The 15,490-nt window shown below is 46.8% G+C and overlaps 1 protein-coding gene across 2 annotated transcripts in view; it reads right to left on the minus strand.

Moving 5' to 3' along the window:
- TIPIN (TIMELESS interacting protein) overlaps window positions 1-5,329 on the minus strand; it is a 38,814-nt gene extending 33,485 nt beyond the window's left edge. For both annotated transcript variants that reach the window (XM_075006394.1, XM_075006393.1), the window contains exons 1-2: window positions 5,231-5,329; window positions 3,926-4,080 (exon numbers count right to left, since the gene is read on the minus strand). In XM_075006394.1, the coding sequence (XP_074862495.1) occupies window positions 3,926-4,058 (133 nt within the window). In that variant the 5' untranslated portion in view covers window positions 4,059-4,080; window positions 5,231-5,329. The remainder of the gene's footprint in view (window positions 1-3,925; window positions 4,081-5,230) is intronic.
- Between the last annotated feature and the right edge of the window lie 10,161 nt (window positions 5,330-15,490).

A 15,490-nucleotide genomic window follows, 5' to 3' on the forward strand; every position in this document is an offset into this window, starting at 1 on the left:
CTCCGCAATGGCCACCTGGAGAAAAAAGTTATGCTCGTAACAGCCCTCACAAGAAAGGAAGCCCTTCTGCGCGGAGCTGAGAGCACCGCCACCAACTGCCCAATCCGTAACCCTGGCGGCTAAGCAGCTGGCATATAGTTTGTAAAGGGTGCTGCTTAGCGTGATGGGCCTCCAATTGCCAGGGTCATTGCGGTCGCCCCTCTTGTAAAGGAGGACGGTCATTGACCGCTTCCAGGCCTCCGGGATACGCCACAACTTCTTGCAGGCGGTAAAAAGGGCAGCAAGGACCAGGCATCCGGGATCGTGTTGTTTAAGGCGGGAATACCGGATGCCATCCTTTCCCGGGGCCGTATTTGCAGTCCGTTGCAGTCTAGCCAGCACCTCATGGGGCATGAAATCCACGTCCAGGGCGTTATCGGCGTGGATCCTCGGCAGCTGGGGGAGGCAGTCTGGCCTTGGCTGGTCACGGGGAGGCCCCCCTTCGAAGACGGCCGAGAAGTAGGAGTGGAGCTCCTCTGCAGGGACGGAGCAGTGCATCGGGGCTCCCTCCAGGATCTCCCTCATAGCCCTCCGACGGTCAGAGCGATAGAGGCCTCGCAGGCGAGTGGCAGTGACCGGGTCGTCCTGGCGGCCGGCGTCTCCTCGTCTGCCAGCCCTGCCGCCAGGGGCCAGTCTAGGGGTCATGGGCTGGTGTGGATGATGGGCAACCTCCTGGTGGCGCTTGCGGCCATCCACTATGCCTGCGGAGAGGTCTTGTGTTAGGCGCTCTGTGATAATTACTAGGTCCTCATAGGTACGGACAGCCGCCAACTCCTGTAGCCAAAGAAGTTGTCACGCCGTGGCAGACCACTTGCGGGTGCGCGTACGCTCTGGATGAGACGTGGGCTCGGGTTCAGGCACGGTAGGCGGTGGACTCGCAGAGGTGCAGGCAGCTTGGCTAGGCGCTGCAGCGGCGGACTCCAGTGGTGAGGCTGCAGCATCAGGGGATCTAAGGCCAGAACTAAGACCCTCAGATACGCCAAGAGTCCTGGGGTGGTTATTGGACTTCCTCTGGGAGGGGTCCGGCCGGGAAAGGACCCGAGAGGAGCAGTTCTTAGCAGCGTTACGAGATCTTGCGGATATCCCAGTGGAGGCTGAGGAGGGGCACGGGGAAGAGTCGTGCGGGGCAGCCAACAACCTCTGACCAGCGGTCTGCGGAGGGAGGCTGGGTCTGCCAGTGGACGGTCGAGGCTCAGTCACCCACGAAGAAGCACTGATCCTGCATGAACCAGTTGTCTTCCGGACACGGGAAAGGAGCTGGTCCAAGCGGTCGGAGAGGTTCTGGACAATCAGCGATGGAGGTGCACGCTGGCCAGCGGAGGCGAGGATGGGAATCCCCGAGGGCGGGCTGGTTCCCAGTGTAGCAGCAGGGAGCGAGGAACTAGATCCCACCGCCTGGCTGGAGCACACAGGGGCAGCCCGTACCTCTGGGACGTTGGTGGAGGAACCGGATAGCGGGATGGAAGCGACGGGTCGCACAGCGGAGGAGCTCAGGTCTGACTGGAGGACGGCTCCAGCTTGCCGCAGGTGCTCCTTTGGAAGAGTTGTTGTCGGCACCAGACGAATCGGAACCGTGGGGGGCACACGAGCACTATGGCCTCGGCAGGTGGTGAGCAGGTGCCGCTTACACTGCTTCTGTGTATCAAATAGCTCGTGGCAGGACCCGCAACGGAAGGCGATCCTCTTCTTGTGCACCGCTCGCACGTGCTTGCTAAGGGCCCCCAGTGTCCGCACTCCACGGAAGGGGAAGCAGTCCGGGCAGAGGAGGGTGTGATCCGGAATAGGGAAGTCTAGATACAGAGGCTCCAGACCAGTGACCTGCTGTGCTACTGGGGCGGCGCTGCAAGGGCCAGTGGGCGCTGGCGCCAGGTCTGGCGATGAAGATTGCGAAGCAATTGCTCCTCCCAGGTTAGCAGGGCACAGAGCAGCTCCCAGGTCCAGGGTCGTTGTTGTTGGAGTGGTGACAGGGCAACAGACAGGAGATCGGTCCGGTGGGAGGGGTCCCTTCACAACTGATTCTCCTGAGGTAGCAGGGCACAGAACAGCCTCCGGATCCAGGAGTGCAGCCAAGCGGGCAGTAGGACAGCAAGCAGGAGACCCAGCCAATGGAGGAGGTACTGCCGTGGCCCATCCTCCTGGGGTAACAGAGCTTGGAGCAGTTTCTCGGTCCAGAGGCAACGTGGAACAGAGAAGAGGCAAGTCCAGCCCAGGAGATTTCTCGGGGATCACTCCTCTGGGGACAGCGAGGCACAGGGCAGCTCCTGGGTCCGGATGAGATGCCAAAGGAGCAGCAGCAGAACAGGCAGCATCTGCATCCCAAGAGGATCCTCTGGCTGCCATCCTGTCTGAAGCAAGAGAGTCTGGAGCAGCAACTGGGATCTTTGGCAGGGAAGCAGAACAGCCCTGGTCCAGCAAAATGTGTTCCATGAGAGTCTTCTTTGCAGAGACAGTAGTTTCCGAGTCTCCAGGTTCTGTCCCTGGAAGATGGAAGATCTCCATCACACAGCAACCCTGGAGATAGAAAATCATGACCACAGCTCCCAATACTGCTGGCGTTGATCATTGAAGTCCTCATGCTCGTGTTACTGCATACCGGACCGCAGAATCTTCTTGTCCTTGCAGATGTGCTCTTACAGATCCTCACCTTTGCAGTTCCCTTCCGAGTGACAGCCATACTACACTTGATCTTAGCCCACAAAAGGCTGAGAAGCGATATACTACACTTGATCTTAGTCCTTTTGGCTATAACCAACAAAGTAATACTTTACAGTATCACTGTTTTGGAAATAACAGACAAGTCCAATTAACTAGTAATTCCCTCCCTCACCCCAAGGCACCTATTTTCTTTTTTTAAGCAAATCCAAATTCCTTGTAAGAATTAATGTAAACAGGGGTTACGTTCCAGGGAAATTATTTTCAGTAAACAAATGCAGTATAAACATAAGCCAAATCTATGCTAAAAGGGGAATGTCAAATTAAGATACGCAACTCCAGCTATGTTAATTACATAATTAATTACATAGCTGGAATTGAAGTAACTTAACTTGGGCTTCCACACAGTATTCACTGATGGAGGTAGACGAGAGCAAATCCTGCTCTGGCTCTTTTGTGTTTCCTCCTTCCTCCCTCAGTCCATACTGCCTCTAGAGTGTGAAGCTTACTTAACAGCTTGTTAACCTGTGAGGATTCAGCCAAATGTTACTTCATCATTTATTAAAAAGACACTCCCTGGCTGTGTCTACACTAGCCCCATGGGAATAAGGGGACTTCGAAGTAGGCGGGGTCCTTTCAAAAAGGAGCCCCGTTGGGACGAGCCACGCAGCAGCGAGGCATGTCAATTTCAAAGTGCCACGGCCGCCCGCATGCTAATGAAGTGCTGAATATGCATTTCAGCGCTTCATTAGTAAACTTCGTAATGGCCATTTGCGTGGCCATTTCGAAGTTTGGGGCTAGTGTAGATGTAGCCCCTGAGAAATATCCACTCTTTGACTCCACTACCTTCAATCAACTTCACAATCATCATTGCTGTGTACAGTATTAAATTGTTCAAAATTTATATTCTATGTAGGTAAATCTTCACTACGCGGAAGACTGACACTGCCACGCTTGATCTTCCATAGTTCAGTTTAGTGTGTCAGGTAGGGATGTGCTAAACTGAACTCAGAGGGTGCCCCTATTGGCGCTAGTACTCCTTCTTGCAAGGAGTAAGGGTAATCCGCCTGTCCAACCTGGTTCCAAACAGCCATAACAGGCTGCTTTTCCAGAAAATCCTACAAGTAGCGGACAAAGCAGGCAACCGAATGACATCAGAAGGGAGTACTGCACAACTTTAAACAACCTTGAGCCCTGATAACACTATTATTTGTTAGTTCTAGAAGATAATCACCTTCATTGGCTAGGACTCCTTCAACATCATCCCTCCCTGGGGAGGAAGGAGGTGGAAGAGGTGGAAACATTTCATCTTCTGTTTCTTCATATCCAGGAAGATCAAACAAGTTGTTTGATAGTGGATCTAACATCTTCTCAGTTAAGGTTCTTCCCCTGTAAAAAAGAGTGCCAGGCATTACAATAGTTAAAAAAGGTGACTGGGAAGAACATGCTGTAATGTGTATCTTTTATTAGTTCTCTCACATCTGGAGATACCAGCATTTTATGGAAAATTTCTTGAGTTAACTCAGGGGACGCTGGATATCAGTCCAAGAGACTAAAGGGTGGGACATTTACATAAATTAAACCGTCCAGTCAATAAGTGATAAACAGTGCTGACCAAACACTGTCCATCAAAAGAGTCTGACAAAAGTACTGGATTGTTAACTAACCTATTTATTTTATGACACGTGTCTGCTTTCCATGGAAAACACTTAAGTTAAGTTGTCAAAAGAATGAAAACATTCTGAAGTATTTCTGATTAAAAAGAATCACTATTTCCTGAAAAAAAACTGCAACAAGCTCTAGTATAAATCTTTATGCTTCAAAGCATGATACAGCTATGAAGTAACAGGGTGAGAGCACAAATCTTCCCCTGTAGCTAAGCCGTTATGGGGACCTTAGTGGTTTCTGCTGAAGCAGCGCGTGCACGGCTAGAGACAGGTTGGACAGGCCTCCAGCTTGACCCGCTCGGGCAGTCCCTGAGGTCCCCAAAACCACAGTAAGTTATACAGAGGAAGCTGTGCTCGTCCATACACTATCAAAACAAAAGTCAAGTTGACTTGACTGCTTTTTGTTTTCACAGTAAGTTACATGAGAGAGAGTCTCCGATCTCCTTCAGTTGCAGGCATCTCTCCTGGTGCCTGTAGCCCTGCTACGCTGCTCGGCCCAGGGATGGCACGCTCAGGGCTGGGCTGCCGCGCGGCAATTCAGCCCCATCCCGCCTCAGACGAGGTGCCCAACACAGAACCTGGCGATGCATCTCGCCCTCAGGTGAGGCAGCAGCGCGGCCGGCCGACCGGCCGGGCTCGATTTCGCGGGCCGCCAGACCGGTCACAAGCCTCACAGAAAAAGCCGCGGCCGCCAGACATGCCCATCCCAAGGCAGGAGTGGGGCCCGCCCCACGCGGTAAGGAAGGGCAGGTCTGAGGGAAGCAAGCCACCATGAGAGCCGCCTCCCCTGACATTATGGGGCCGCCCGGAGGCTGCTTCTCTTTCACTCCGTCCCACAGGCGGAGGGGAAGCAAGGGAAAGACGCTCAGTACCTTAAGGCTGACACGGGCCCGGAGCGAGTCTCGCCGGCCGGAAGGCAAACTCAGCGCGCCAACTCGCATCCTCGCGCAGCTGAAAGAGGCGTAACGGCGAAAAATCGCGAGAAGACGGTCGAACTGGCGATTTCCCGCACCCCGGCTTCAAAGCTAGGCTCTAGTGCCGCCCTAGAAACGAAATCTCGCGAGAGGTCGAACAAAGCGCGTTTGCGCTTTCCCCGCCCCTTCGTGCTCGGGAGTTTTCTGGGCGCCAGAAAAGGCGTCGGCAGGTATCTCAGTATCAGGGAAGTGCGCGCTGTCTTTCAACGGCTTCTCTGTCAGGTCTGCTCGGAGTCTCTAAATCCCATAAGCGACAGTTCTCTGCCCTAACGAATGATGCTGCCTCACCTTAGCATTGTGTTGTGGCTGGAGACCGCTTCATAGGAGTGAGTCAGTACTTCATTATTAATTCAGTAATTAAGGCTGATGGAGCTAAATACTGGGGTGGCCTGTGAATAGTTGTTTGACTGCCCCCGTAGAGGCTGCTCCCCAAGGATATTGGCCCACTTGCAGGGTGGTGTAACAATTTACGTCGCAGGGTTGCTGAGAGCCATTGAACCAAACTGTAAATCCTGGATGTGATGGAAATTGCTGCTGGCCCTGCAGCATCCTTCACATCTGCAGTTTCAGGACCCCTGCCCACTTGCCTGTGGGCTTTGTTGTCTGAAGTTTTCAAGCCTTGTATATGGAGATACACATCTCATAGAGCTGGAAGGGACCTTGTGAGGTCGTTGAGTCTAGTCCCCTGCCATTTTGGTAGGACCAGACACCATCTCTGACAGAATTTTTTTTAAATCCATTTGCCCCAGACTCCTATATGGCCTTCTTAAGGATTAAACTCACAACCCTGCGTTTAGCAGGGTAGCGCTCAAACCACTGAGATGTCCCTCCCAACCCAAAGGATCTTATTCTCTCACCTGGACATTACCTGTGTGATGTTTAGTGCCACGTAGAGGGAAGCTTTGTGGAAGCCATCTTGTATAGAAGCCATTTCACATTTCTTATATCTGCACGTACACAAGAACTTAAACTTTTCCTCACCTATTTGGGAATGGCAGGGAGGATGAGCTCTATGGAACGTGTTAATGAACTGTTTGGATTTGGGGCTCCTACTCCCTGACACCCATTCCTCCTTGCTAATAATCGTTTTCTCTCTGAAAACGTTTTATGTTTAACTAATTGCCTCTGGCACTGGACTTGTTTGTGTAAGGGTATAAAATACTAGAGTTAGCTGCATCAAGCAGCTTTGCTGGACCTGATTTTACTGGTGTCCAGTTTGGCTCATCTGTTGCCTTATTGAATTCAATAAAGCTGAATGTTAGCCACTTAAACTCAGAGAAGCCTTGTGCTTCAACAGCTTCTAAAGCAAAAGCTAAGGATGCCTCCATTTGCTTGTCAGGCATTATTGCTAACCCCAAACATTCAAAAGTGATACGCGTTAGCTTTGTTCTATAATTCTTTATAAGTTCTTTCTATTCATAGGTGACTGGTGCTTGCTGGGGGAGGGGGTGCAGAAAGAGCTACCCAGAGCAGGGTTTGTTGGGTTGCAGGCCACTGACACAGACAAAAATCAGTTGTGGGGTACACACAAGTGAGAAGCAGAAGGAAAAAAAGAAACCCTGACTGCCTGGCCCCTAAGTGAAAAGGAGGGGGGAAAAAAGGAAAAAAAAAACCTCATACCTGAGACCCCCAATGGAGAAGCAGGAAAGAAGCCAGTTACCTCACGACCCTTAAGCTCCAGTCCTATGGGGGTGGGAGCTGTGCTGAGGCTTAAGGCTTACCCCTGCCCCCCACAGGCTAGTATATTTTGTGGGGGCCCCCTTGACTCTGGTTTGGGGCTAAAAATCAGGGGTTCACTATTGGGAAGAGGGTGCAGGGTCTGAGTGGGAGGGGGTCAGTGATGGGGGTGCCTACTTAATGCAGCTCCTAGTGGGACACAGGTGTACTAGCAGGCACTGTCTTCCCCCATCCCAGGGGCAGGAGGAGTGATGGGCATGGAGCCTGCAAGTGAGTGCAGGGACAGAGCTTTCATGAGCTGCCTCCTCACCACAGTTGCCAGCTTGCCTTGATCCAGACCCTGAGGCTCAGAGCTCCCCCTTGCCACAGTGGGGTGAGCTGGTCCTGATGCTTCAGTTATAGTGGTAGCCGAGGGAGCTTCCAAGCCTTGGTGCTCCGCCCCCTGTGCAGCTGGAGGGCCAGCGCTTGTTCACAGTACTGCAGGGAGGAGTCTCAAGCCTCGTGGGAGGCTCCACCTCCTGGACCCAGGCGAACAGGAAAGGAACAGATGATTTATCACATAAAATTTTGATGCGAGCACAGGCAGGTGGTGCACCTCCCGAGTGCTACCATGAGTCACCTATGATTCTGTTATTCTTCTGAGTTTTGAGCCTTTTGGTTAGTCTAAAGTCATGTTTTCATGCTTTTTCCATAAATTGAGGGCTAGGAAACCACCCTCCCCATGGAAAACAATTTTCATATAATAGGATTTCAGGGGTCACATTTCAGTAGGTCTTAGAAATATAAATTGCAAGTGAAAAAATCATTTTCCAGTCTGCCATGCAGATAGGTAATAACTGTAGACAATAAATGTATCTGATAATTTATTGTTTTTAATATGACACAACATTTATTGACACTTTTCAATTAAGCAAAACAACATCTCTACCACTTAAAAACTAATTTTACATCTGATACCGTAAAGCTGTTTCATCACCAAGTTCAGGAACCATAATATTATAGATACGAATGTATGCAAAATAGAAAGAAGATTATAAGTTTAATAGCTGTTTGAAACTATTAAAATGCATATATATGTCAGCATTTCCATGTTTTCATATATTTCTCTGCTTTCTAGATATCTTGTCAAATTTCTTTAATGTATTGCAATTCATTACTTTTAAAAGAAATATAGCTAAAGAAATATTTACAGTGAAGATACATAATGTACTTTACATAAAGATTTTTATGTAAAATAAGTAATTCACATTTAATGGTGGTTTCAGTAATGACATGTAAAAGGAAGCATAATTACTGATAATGAAAATTTAATAACCATGGCAACACTGATCTGTGCACTACAAATTAAGAATAAAAAATCACTATTTACACGTTAACAGAAAACCTCCACAAAAGAGGGTATTACATAAATAATTTATATGTGGTGGATGAAATGTGAATACATTGTTGATTCAAAAGTGTTAGTGTGTTGTATCTTTTTTCTTCAGATTTTATTTAATTTTTAATGTATTTTTGTCTAAGATTTAATTGATGTTTAATTACTTAGGTTCTGCTAATTGAGGGGTATAGCTTGAATTGGGCCAAATGTGACAAAATTTATTCTACAACCATTTGCTTTTATGTAATGTGAAGAGATCTTGATTTATTCAATGCCTTGTGTACCCTAGAAACCAACCGTTTCTTGTGGTTCCTAATACTAATAAAGCTGTACTGAAAGACTGGGATCCCTAGCACAGATTGTTCCTTTGTTTTTGTCAGCTAATTGCAGCATTGCATTATAGTGTTTGCTGTTTTCAGCAATTTCTCTGGGGTATCATTTCAGGTTTTGATAGGTGGTGGGCAATGGAGCTGACAGCCATTCTGGATCCCAGGGCAGGGTGAGAGGAGGCCCGGTTTGAAGTCCCTGGAAGGGGTGGGGCTGGGGGCAGTCAGTCCTTAGGCACCATCTCAAGCTGCCAGAGAGGCATAATGCTACTCCAGGCCATGTGAAGTGCTCCATACAGCAGTTCAAAGGGGCCAGGAGATCCCAACTGCCCTAGAAGGGCTGACCCAGGGCAGTTTCCCCTGTTGGTCCCTGTTATTGCGTGCGTGTGGCTGGGCTACCCCTTCCCTAGTGTGTGCCTGTTTGTGTCACTAGGCTGGGGTTCCCTTCTTCCCTCTGGGTTTGTGTGTGTGTATGCCTGCTTTGTCATGGTGGCACACATCTGAACAAACACACATGACCTCAGTATTGGTGCACAAGACAAAATTAACTCCACTTGTGGATGGAAGATTTTAGAGGGAACATTGCCCCACATGTCCAGCCCTTGCTTCCTGAAACCGCACCACCCCAAACTCCCCAGCCCTGTGCCCTAATCTTCCCACACTCAACTCAACACTTAAATTACTTACAGGCATTTTTATTGCAGCACCCCCTCTTGGGGTGGGGATAGATTGTGATAGCACACTGCAGCTGTGTCTATACTACAAAAATAACTTTGAAGTTGCTTACTTCGAAGTAACAAACTTTGAAGTTGAGCATCTACACACACCCTACTTTCGAAGTAGGGCACTACTCCTTGCCCAGGAATGGAGTAAGGACTTCCAAGTTGGGCTTCCCTACTTCAAAGTTAACTTCGAAGTAAGGGGAAATATGTGTAGACTCTCTGCAGGCTACTTCGAAGTAGCTACTAACTTCAAAGTTAACTTTTAAGTTAGTTCCTAGCGTAGAAGATGGACCCTGCCTGTACGAAATTTGTACTTTCACCACTGGTTATGAATAAATACAAAGGATAGAAAAGAGGTTCCTATCTTAATGTTTCTCTAAGGATTTGACTTTATAAACATTATCTCCATGACATTCACTGAAGTTTCTCAAGTTTGAGACACTCAGCTACCATCAGAAATATTAAAAAGTAAACAGGAACTAAGATTACTTGCCTGTTGGAAGAAAAGGATAGTACAGGAGACACATGAGTGTGAAATGATTGGCTGCTTAGGGCAAGGATTTGTTGTTTCTGCACACTAATCAGTAGGAAAGATGTCTGGGGAAAAGTACTTAGAATCATTATTGTTCTACTGAGGAATGAACATTTGTGTGTTAATAGTTTGGGCCCTACCTGGTAACCTGACCCAGCCCATTTTAAAGGAAAGAGTCTCTCAGCTAAATGCGAAGTGAAACTAAATGGAAGAATACATACCTCACCCTGGGTACTGTCATTCCCCTGAAGGTTTGAAAAATAGGAACGTTTTAAGTTTCATTTAAGTGATGTTTGTGGTATGACAGCATGTTTGTTTTTTGATGAATATTAGAGGGGTAGCCGTGTTAGTCTGTTACCTGCCTCTGGAATTTCCACAATATGCATTTGACAAAGTGGGTCTTTGTCTTCAAAACCTTATGCTCCAATACATCTGTTAGTCTAAGGTGCCACAGGACTCCTCATTTTTTTTTATGTCTATTTTTTAGCTCTGCTGCTCCTACACTGAAACATTCCTAGGTGACAGAGCAAAGAATAGCCAGCCCAAAGGGAAGGAGAGGGAAGAGAAGAGTGAACACTTTCAATCAATGTGGCTGGAGGCAGATGGGGAAACTCCAGAGCCAGAGATGCATAAATAAAGTGTCCTATGTTCCTCACAGTCCTGGGTGGAGGGGAGACAGGAGCCAATCTCCTGCAGTGGCAGGATTCTTGGGGGTCGGGTGTCTGCTGCTTCTCCCAAACGATACCCCAGCATTTTCCACTAATAAATTACCAGATTTTTATTAAAGTAGTACATTTTTCACTGATTTATACCTTTGTATTAATCCACTCAATGTCTTGAGGGATAATTATTTTTATTAAACACTAATGCTTTGTGTTTTGTATCTTGGAGCTCTGAAAAATCAGTTTGTCAGTGTAAAAACACAGAACACCTGTACAGTGGATGTTGGAAAAATCAAACAGTATTAATAACATGCTGTAATTTAGCTCACAAGGAAATGCTGCTCACTAATTTGTCTGCATCCATTTAGTGCACTGCTGAATTTAATCGATCATGGAACAAAAACCCAGATATGTGTCTGAATGTCTACAAGAAAATTAGTGGTTAGAAATTTTTAAGAAAAGTAAAGTTGGAAGTGAAGAGAGTGCTGCAATGCTGAGGTATGACACTGACACTATAAAGAGTGTATCAAAAATAAGCAACAGAAAAACTTAGAGAAGAAAGTGAGCTTTAGGATTAACAGTCAACATCAGGAACTTTCAACATGGCTTTAATTAAAGCGAGGATGTAGCACAGCTGTGTCAATGAATTTGTGCATGCTAATTATGTTGCTGGACAACCACTGTTAATGCAGATGGACCTATTGGTGATTTTCTGCAACAATGCTGTCCAGCAACAAAAACTCTTTCTAATGCAGATAACCTCACTTGTCAATATATGAAAAAGAATGATGGTACCTTACTAGCTAAACTGAAGTAACTAATTGATGGAAATGTATATCTTGTCTGATTTTTTACAAATCTTATAATACCTTGGACCATCTGATTCTTGGACTTTTGATTTCATTTTTTGATTTTAGATTGAATAAAACCACATTGTTTGTGTGGATGTGACATTCATCCCCTCTGCTGACACTCATTTTATTGATGTAACTGACATGTTGGAGATGTACCAACTAACTTGGGAAAATATTGCCACAACTAACACAGATTCTATATTGTATCAGAGAGGTAGCCGTGTTAGTCTGTAGCTTCAAGAACAACAAGAAGTCTTGTGGCACCTTATAAACTAACATATTTTGGAGCATAAGCTTTTGTGGGCAAAGACCCGCTTCATCAGATGCATGAGTGGGGGGGGATGGTTTCAGAGGGGTATTTAAAGAGTGGGGTCCCAGTATGAGGGAGGGCCAGAGCTGACAAGGTCTATTCAGCAAGGTGGAAATGGCCCAGGATCAACAGTACTTATCAAAAGAGGAAAAAAACAAGTCAGATCAGAAAGGGGGATGTGAGCCTTTGTCAGAGTCTAATGGGGCCACATTAGCACCCAGAGCAGAGAAACTGCCTTTGTAAGCTGCGAGCCACTCCCAGTTTCTGTTTAATCCATGGTTAATGGAGTCAAATTTGCAAATAAATTGCAGCTCAGAGATTTCTCTCTCCATTTGATTTTTGAAATTTTTTTGTTTCAGAACTGTCACCCTTAAATCTGCCACTGAGTGTTCTGGGAGATTGAAGTGTTCCCTCATAGGCTTCTGCACATTACCAGTCCTGATGTCTGATTTGTGTCCGTGTATTCTTTTACGGAGAGACTGTCCAGTTTGGCCAATGTAAATTGCAGTGGGGCATTTCTGGCACATGAGGGCATATATTATATTAGTAGATGTGCAGGTAAAGGAGTCCCTGATGGTATAGTTGGTGTTAGGTCCTGTGATGATGTCACTGGTGTAGATATATGAGCAGAGTTGGCAGCGAGGCCTGTTGCAGGGGCTGGTTCCAGGCCTAGAGTCACTGGTTTGTGATTTGTAGTGGCTGGTGAGGATTTGTTTAAGGTTGGCAGGCTGTCTGTAGGCGAGGACAGGCCTGCCTCCCAAGGTCTGTGAGAGTGAAAGGTCATTGTCCAGGATGGGTTGCTGATCACTGATGATACACTGGAGAGGCCTTAGGTAGGGGCTTTATGTGATGGTCAGTGGTGTTCTCTTGTTTTCCTTGCGAGGCCTGTCTTGCAGCAGGTGGCTTGTGGGTACCCATCTGGCTCTATCAATCTGTTTCCTCACTTCCTTAGGTGGGCATTGTAGTTTGAGGAAAGCTTGGAAAAGGTCTTGTAGCTGTTTGTCTCTGTCTGATGGATCAGAGCAAATACAGTTGTACCTTAGTGCCCGCTGTAAACAATGGATCATGTAGTATGCCCTGGATGGAAGCTGGAGGCGTGTAGATAAGCATAGCGGTTGGTGGGTTTTCAGTATAGGGTGGTGTTTATGTGACCATTGCTTATCTGCACAATAGTGTCCAGGTAGTGAATTTCTTGTGTGGACTGGTCCAGGCTAAGGTTGATGGTGGGGTGGAAACTGTTGAAATCACGGTGGAACTCTTCAAGAGCCTCCTTCCCATGGGTCCAGATGATGAAGATGTCATCAGTGTAGCGCAGGTAGAGGAGGGGCACTAGGGGACGAGAACTGAGAAAGCGTTGTTCCAGGTCATCCATAAAAATGTTGGCATACTGTGGGGCCATGCGGGTGCCCATAGTAGTGCCACTGATTTGAAGATACAGTTTGTCCCCAAATCTGAAATAGTTGTGGGTGAGGACAATGTCACAAAGCTCCACCACCGTTTGGGCCTCGGTTTCATCAGGAATAATGTTCCAATAGGGTCCATCTTCATGGAGTCCATCTTCATGTGGGATATTGATGTAAAGGGCCTCTACATCCATGGTGGCCAGTATGTAGTTTTCAGGAAGGTCACCAATGGATTGTAGTTTCCTGAGGAAGTCGGTGGTATCTCAAAGAAAGCTGGTAGCATAGGGTCTAAGTAGAGAGTCCACATTTCCAGACAATCCTGTGGTAAGGGTGCCAATGCCTGAGATGATGGAGCGTCTGGGATTTCCAGGTGTATGGATCTTGGGTAGCAGGTAGAATAAACCTGGTTTGGGTTCCAGGGGTGTGGCTGTGGAAATCTGTTCTTGTGTTTTTATAGGGATGGTCTTGAGCAGATGCTGTAGTTTCTTTGTGTATTCCTCAGTGGGATCCTCGAACAGAGGCCTGTAGAATGTGGTATTGGGGAGTTGCCTGGCAGCCTCCTTTTGGCAGTCTGTCCTATTCATGATGACAACAGCGCCTCCCTTGTTGGCCTCTTGGATGACAATGTCAGAGTTGTTTCTCAGGCTGTTGATGGCGTTGCGTTCTGCATGGCTGAGGTTATGGGGTAAGCGATGGCGCTTTTCCACAATTTCTGCCTGTGCACGCTGGGGGAAGCATTCTATGTATAGGTCCAGTTTGTCATTTCGACCATCGGGGGAGTCCCTTAGGAATTCCTTTTCTTTTACCGTAGGTGGGAGGGTACCTGTGGGTCAGTGCACTGTTCAATGTCATGTTGGAAGTATTCCTTGAGTTGTAGATGGTGAAAGAAGGCTTCCAGATCACCACTGTATCAAGTTTGTGGGGGTGGTTGGGTTGAAAGAGAGTCCTCAGGAAAGAGCAGATTCTTCTGCCGGGCTGAGTGTGTAGTTGGATAGATTGACAATATTGCTGGGTGAGTTAGGGGTACCACTGTTGTAGCCCCATGTGGAAAGTAGGAGTTTAGATAGTTTACAATTCTATATTGCTGTTTGCTTGGGAGATTAAACTTGATCAGAAATCAGAGCTGCTATGCCTCACCTGCCATGCTTATCTGATTAATGTGGCACAGTCAGCAGCTACTGCTACAGAAGAAATGAAAGATATGCAATCTAACATGATTAGATTCAGGGTCATTTTCAGGCGCATATACATGCTGAAGGCCACTTTACGTAGTGGAAGATGAGTGCAGAGCCTGCTGTTGGTTGAGAACACTTGTTATGCAGCATTGGATGAGCTTGTACTTTCCTGCCTGTTGTATAAAATAATATGTAGACCATGGTAATCTATCTCTTAGATCATCCTGAGTTTGTTGATTCTAAAGCAGAAATTCTGAAGAGACTGGCAAAAAACCAGAATGACTTGAATTTGCACACCATTGTTGAAAACTTGGAATCACTGTGTGATGGAAAACATTGGCACTTATTGCCAACTAGGAAATTAAATATTGTTTTAAAAGATAATTTAGGCATTTGAAATTATTTTGTTTAAACAATTAACTGATTAAAGGGGGGGTCTGGGGTGCTCTGGTATGTCTGAGATTGGGGTCTGGTTGGCCCAGGCTAGGGTCCTGCTGGTGTGGCAGAGCCTGGGTCTGACCAGTTGTTTTTGGAAATTTTTCTGACTGGAACGTGGACTTAACCAAAACAGGCTACAAAATCTTAACAGAATGCTAAGAGAAAAATGGGAGATGACTGACTCAGAATCTGAACCCCTTGACATTTGGTGTTGAAGATTCTTTTTGGAATTCATCCAGTTGTTTCACCTCTTCCTGTGTAGGTGAATTTTGTAGCAGACTGCAGCTTTAATGGCAGAATGTCTCAAGCCTTTGCCACTACATATGAAATATCATATCTGAAAGGGAAATTTATTTGTCTGAACCTTGACCATGCAAGCTGTGTTGGCTTTTTGGAACAGTCATCAGGACACTTCCCAAACTGTTATGATGAACTTTGAGTGTACTCACTGGATGTATTGCTGAAAATAGCCTGAGAGTGCAGCCACCAGCTCTTCCTGGTAGCAGCTCTCAATCTTTTTCCCAATTTAAATAATTAATTTTAGAGAAAAGACATAAATAAGAACATACACGTGTCCAGAACCTAGTAATATAGTTAGGTAGGATGTGAGTTTTTTTCAGACTCAATAATAAAAATAATGTACAGTGGTCTCTATTCTTTACTGGACCTAAGCAAAATAGA

The sequence above is a fragment of the Carettochelys insculpta genome, chromosome 12, assembly GCF_033958435.1.
Source record: "Carettochelys insculpta isolate YL-2023 chromosome 12, ASM3395843v1, whole genome shotgun sequence".
Lineage (NCBI taxonomy): Eukaryota > Metazoa > Chordata > Testudines > Carettochelyidae > Carettochelys > Carettochelys insculpta.